The sequence below is a fragment of the Medicago sativa genome, chromosome 4, assembly GCF_051527215.1.
Source record: "Medicago sativa cultivar Bolivia chromosome 4, Bolivia_mono, whole genome shotgun sequence".
NCBI classification, from domain to species: Eukaryota; Viridiplantae; Streptophyta; class Magnoliopsida; order Fabales; family Fabaceae; genus Medicago; species Medicago sativa.
This window is the reverse complement of record NC_140752.1, coordinates 82,102,463-82,108,756: the sequence shown is the minus strand read 5'-3', so window position 1 is coordinate 82,108,756 and position 6,294 is coordinate 82,102,463. Positions and strand designations below refer to the sequence as shown.

Sequence of the window (6,294 nt, the reverse complement as noted above, 5' to 3'; positions counted from 1 at the left end):
GATTAAAAACAATCAAGTTTAATTTGTGAAAGCTCCATTCGGTATGAACAAGGAAATATGATGACTGATATAAATCATTTTCTATTTTGTTGGTACATAAATAATTTTATATTTTAATCCCGTGAGCTTAACTTAATTGGTATGAACAATGAATTATAATATGTTTGAAGTTCAAATCTCAAACACTCTACTTGTTCAACTTAGCCACCAAACTACTTGATAAAAAAAATCATTTTATATTTATAGTCAACTAACATTAACTAAAATTAATATCCTTAAAAAAATTAACTAAAATTAATAATAAAATAAAATTAATTCTAAAAAATCAGCTTATTAAAATTCCATATTGTCGGCTACAAATTTTTAAATTAAAACACGTAATTCTGGGAAGTCTAAAAATTAGAGAGGTCCTCCCAACTAGGGCGGCGGAACTAAACTAAAGCAAGAGGGGCCGCGTCCTTTTATTTTAGTACACCGGAGCGGTCACCATTGATATCAATTAAAAATCTAATTCTATTTATTTATTTATTTATTTATTATTCTTTATCGACAATGTTTGACAAATACAACATAACTAGTTTATAAACACTTATACGACTTTAGAAAATTGTTTGGTAACCTTCGTTCTCTCACGAGTATTTGGTATTTTTTGTATAAGCTAATTCAAGTTGTTTATAACTTAAAACTTATAACTTATTATTTTTTTTTTTAAAATTTTACCATTATTATCTTAATTGTAGAAAACTAAACATTTACTATACATTTTTTAAATTAATTCAATCACATAACTTATCCGCTATTAATATATTTATAGGCAATAAACTAACTTATGAGCTCTCCTCTATTTCTTTACCAAATAGAGTATAGTCTACGTAATCTGAATGAAGAAGTACAAACAATATACTAATAAGAACAAAAATCCAAATGCATGTAAAAACCCTCATGCCAAACTGTCTATATATTCGACTTGACTTTAGACAAATTCTTATATGTTCACAACATGGCTTCCCTTCTTTCATCTGTGCCTAATATCCTAGAGATTGAAAGCGCAAGAGAAGAGGTAGGAGCATCAAAAAAGATGAATGGAGGAGAAGAGAAGGGAGTTTGCTTAACTTGGAAAGATTTATGGGTGACTGTTTCTGCTTCAACAGGAAAAACCAATGAAAGCAAATCAATTCTTCAGGGTCTGACTGGTTATGCAAAGCCAGGTCAGCTTTTGGCTATAATGGGTCCTTCTGGTTGTGGAAAATCTACACTTCTTGATGCTTTAGCAGGTACTACATGATCTTGACCATGCATGCAAATAACTAACTTCCAACTGCTATATATAACTTCCTAAATCCAAATCACCAACATACTTACTATTTCAACAATATGTAACATGTCTAATTTTGTATATTGTTTCTCAAGGTTAACTCATTTAAACGAATTAATATATTTGCTTAATTAATAACTTCAAATGAAAAATACTTCATTTTAAATTAAAACCTTACTATGTTTTAAAGTTCATGGCTGATGGCTTCTATTTCATTTTTTGGATGATATTTGATTGTCTACATATAATCTTTTTCCTTTGATAAACACATGTTTTTCTGAAAAATTTGTCGGAGATATTAACCCATTGGTAAAAGTTTGACTTTATAATCTTAAATGACAAAATTCAAATCTCTTCGGTCGTAAAATAAATAGGCATTAGTATCGTGTTTATGAAAAAAGCTACATATTACTAGTAATTTGGTTTTAAACTAAGAAGGGAAGTTGATTGTTAAATTAAAAAATCAAAGTCAAAACTACTTCCATGTGGTTTTAACTGGTTTTTAGGATGAAGATGTGTTTTTAATTCTTAAACAGGAGGCGTGTCATCTTGACATACGCGTTATTTCATCTTACTGAAAAATTCTATGTACACACATTAAATAATAAGTTTAGATATTTATATACAAATTATTGGGTGGGAACTCTGAGAATGAAACAAAGCACAATCTGTGGCAGCGGGGTTTTTCTTTTAGGGAAATGTTAACTTGTGCCCTTAAGGCACAAGTTTAGAAGCCAAATATAGAAATGTAATTTTGGAAATCGTGCATTCAATGTCTTGAAAATTTAAAAACTTATTTTTTCAATACAAAAGTTATGTTTTAATTCTTCTTTTAGATCCTTAACTTGTGCCCTTAGGGCACAAGTTAACATGACCCTTTCTTTTATAATTGTGTTCAATTCTTTAAATTAAAGTTTATTAAGTTCCAATGCATGTAGTCTTTGAACCAATTAAAATATGATATTATTTTTATATGTATTTCAGGGAGATTAGGTTCAAACACAAGACAATCAGGGGATATTTTGATCAATGGCAACAAACAAGCATTGGCTTATGGAACCTCGGTATATATAAAATCTAAAATCCTTCAATAAAAACAAATTGTAGAGTATACTACTCAAACAGTGCATGTATTATTTCAATTGATCTGTATATGTAATCACAACACAAACATATGTCACACAATATGATGATAATACTTAAACATTGTTTCAATTAATATGTATATGTGATCACAGGCATATGTCACACAAGATGATACTTTATTAACAACCTTAACCGTTAAAGAAGCCGTGTACTATTCAGCCCAACTCCAATTACCTGACACAATGTCTAATGAAGAGAAAAAAGAAAGAGCTGATTTTACAATAAGAGAAATGGGTCTGCAAGATGCAATCAACACAAGAATTGGAGGGTGGGGTGTTAAAGGCATAAGTGGGGGTCAAAAAAGGAGAGTCAGCATTTGCATTGAGATTCTTACACGTCCTACGCTTCTTTTTCTTGATGAACCAACTAGTGGACTTGATAGTGCAGCTTCTTACTATGTTATGAAAAGAATAGCTTCCTTGGACAAAAAAGATGGAATTCAAAGGACCATTATTGCCTCAATCCATCAACCTAGTACTGAAGTTTTTCAACTTTTCCATAATCTCTGTCTTTTGTCTTCAGGCAAAACAGTTTACTTTGGACCTGCTTCTGCTGCATCTGAGGTTAGGATTAATTATGTTCCATGTTAATTTTCAATTATATATAATTGATGACCATTTAGTAATTAATTCTGTTTTTGTTCCAATGTAGTTTTTTGCTTTGAACGGATTTCCTTGTCCTCCCCTACAAAATCCATCCGATCATTTACTTAAAACTATAAACAAGGATTTTGATCAGGTAAGTTGATTAAGTAATGATAACATCGATTGTTTGTTTCATAGATTCCTTCTTTTTTTTAGTATCATGGTTATCAGTATCCTTCGATACAAGTCGGAAATATCAAGATTCGATACAAAATTGAACTCAATATGAATCCCTAGTGTCTATCTATTTTGCACATGAACCACATTGTGAATTCTGATAATCTAGATGTATTAAAATGAATAATTACCTACATTTTTGTATCCAACCATGTTTTTATGTCAACTTTGTATAGTCAGTCACTTTTCTTTTGTAATTTGATTTATGAGTTGAATCTTGAATTATTTAAGGTTCGTATATGATATACTCGTAATGTATCTTATGAGTCCTAATAAAAGTTGATTCAATGTTCAGAAAAGAGTTCTTCTGATTTATGATATGAATCACAATTTAGTAACCATAATTAGTATTACAACATATTCTAACATATATAATTCATATAAATGATTTTGAAATATGTTTCAATGTTAGGATATTGAGATGGATTTAGCAGAGACTGGAACAATTTCCATAGAACAAGCAATTGATATCCTTGTGAGCTCATATTCTTCATCCGAAAGAAACCAAGAAATTAAAAATGAAGTATCAATATTGTCTATAGTATTGTCTTTAAAGGTATCCTCTAAATTTGAGCTAAATTTAATTATTAATTGTTATAGTAAAAAAAAAATATTGACATGAAATTTTGATGGGTGTTTTAGGATAATAATTCAACATACAAGAAAAAACATGCTGGCTTCCTCAATCAGTGCTTAGTTCTTACCAGAAGATCTTTTGTGAACATGTTTCGCGATCTTGGCTATTATTGGTTACGCCTTGGCATATATATTGCATTGGCTATAAGTTTAGCCACTGTCTTTAATGATTTGGATAAAAGTAATGGCTCAATTCAGGTAATTAACAATACCTTATATTACATTAACTGACCTAAAGTTTAGCTAATATCTTCTAATTTTGCATGTCACTTTTGGTTTTCCTTTTCAGGATAGAGGTTCACTTCTTATGTTTGTGTTTTCATTCCTAACTTTCATGACCATTGGTGGATTCCCTTCTTATGTGGAGGACATGAAGGTATAGTTCAAACTTTCAAACTATTTTTATGAAAAGTTTTGCAAATATATATTGAATGAATGGTCAAACTGATTCTCGAAGTTGTAAGCATCGGTCAAAATAGTTCATAACTTTTGTGAATTGGTAAATACATTTTCAAAAATGAAAAATATCATTCAAAATTATCCCTCGGTGAACGTTCGTCATTAGAGTCTTACAATTTTGATTAGCAGTTTCTATATTAACTTGATATGTATCTGTAGTCACTAAATTATTGTTTTATTCGGTCTTTTATGGTATCATATGTTATTAATTTGTATAGGTATTTGAACGTGAAAGATTAAATGGACACTATGGTGTAACTGCATATGTAATTGGAAACACACTTTCAGCTATTCCATATTTGCTGATGATTTCAATCATTCCTGGAGCCATAGCATATTACCCTCCAGGTCTTCAAAAAGGATTTGAGCACTTCATATATTTTATCTGTGCTCTATTTTCTTGTCTAATGTTAGTGGAGAGTCTTATGATGATAGTTGCTAGCATTGTCCCTGATTTTCTAATGGGAATCATAACTGGTGCTGGAATTCAAGGGATTATGATGTTGGCAGGTGGATTCTTTAGATTGCCCAATGATCTTCCTAATCCATTTTGGAAATACCCTATGTTCTATATTGCCTTTCATAGGTATGCTTTTCAAGGATCTTATAAGAATGAGTTTGAAGGACTAAAATTTGAAAGAGATGAAATTGGTGGTGGTGGTGGTGGATCACTCAATTACATTAGTGGTGAAGAGATTCTAAGAAATAAATTTCAAGTAGATATGAGTTACTCAAAGTGGGTTGATCTTGGAGTATTGTTGGGTATGATTGTTCTATATCGACTTGTGTTTTTGATTATTATCAAAACTACTGAGAAGCTTAAACCTATTGTTATGTCACTTATGTCGGTGTCTCCTAGGCAAACAAGACAAGTCTTGGAGAATCCTAGTGCCACTCCTTTACATATAGATGTTGTATAATTAGTACATTTAATTTTGTTTTGTGGACATGTCTTGTGCCTTCCAAAACATAAATCTTTATATGGTTTCTTATATTTTACATGCCTTCCAAAACATAGTTCATGGTCATTAACTTATGCTATTTTCTCTTATTTAAAAAAGTCCAAAATTTCTTAGTGTTAATAATTTACTCCTAAGTTAATTAAAAGAAGGGTCTATAGTAACAATAATAAAAATTTAAGGAATAACTGGAATATCTATTTACAAAAAAATTAGGATGGCTAACTGCTCTCTTTCCAAAAGTTTAGATTGTCAATTTTTTTTCTTCTTCTAATTTTATTTTTGATTATAATTCAGACTGTCGATTCAAAATCTAAAATACTTACTACGGCCAACCCATAAAAATGTGAATTTCACACTATTTCTCCATTTCTTACACATACCAAACAACAATTATTACTAAGAAAAACAATAAAGTTTATAATATTATTGTTCACACCTATAAAAATGTGAATGGTTGATATATTTCTCCATTTCCTACACCAACCAAACTACACTTGAGTTATGCGAGAAAGGATCCCATACAACGGCCATGGTATAACAAACCATAAATACATTAGGTCTAGTGAGAAAAATCTTTTATTAAATCTAACGATCTTTATGTTTGTTGAACCGTGTCTAGAGTTCCAAATCCATTTAAAGTTATACAACATATCAATTTAAAGGAGTAACATTAGGAATTCTGCTCTTCACCCAGCACAAAACACTCGCGCCCTGCAGCCTTGCCTAAAATACCCCTGCGCTAGTTAACTAACGCAAGTGTAAAACTATGTGTTAGTTAACTAACGTTGCGTTACTTAAATAACGCATGTGTAAAACATTGCGTGAGTTAACTCACGCTGAATTTAACACCTGCATGAGTTAATTCATGCAGGTTTTGTTTTTGCAATTTTCAATTCTCTCCATGCTTGAATGTTTAATGGGTGGGACCTTAATGTCTAGAAGGCCAAGTGCATGA

General features: G+C 30.7%; 1 protein-coding gene across 1 annotated transcript; it reads left to right on the top strand.

The window, feature by feature from the left end:
• The first annotated feature begins 987 nt into the window (after positions 1-987).
• On the top strand, positions 988-5,478 carry LOC146932668 (ABC transporter G family member 1-like). The gene is made up of 8 exons (XM_085704386.1): positions 988-1,274; positions 2,300-2,379; positions 2,554-3,024; positions 3,113-3,199; positions 3,695-3,838; positions 3,925-4,116; positions 4,208-4,294; positions 4,596-5,478. Exons 1-8 carry the CDS (start codon positions 1,001-1,003, stop codon positions 5,295-5,297), a joined length of 2,037 nt encoding a protein of 678 aa, XP_085560512.1. The 5' UTR covers positions 988-1,000; the 3' UTR covers positions 5,298-5,478.
• Positions 5,479-6,294: the final 816 nt, after the last annotated feature.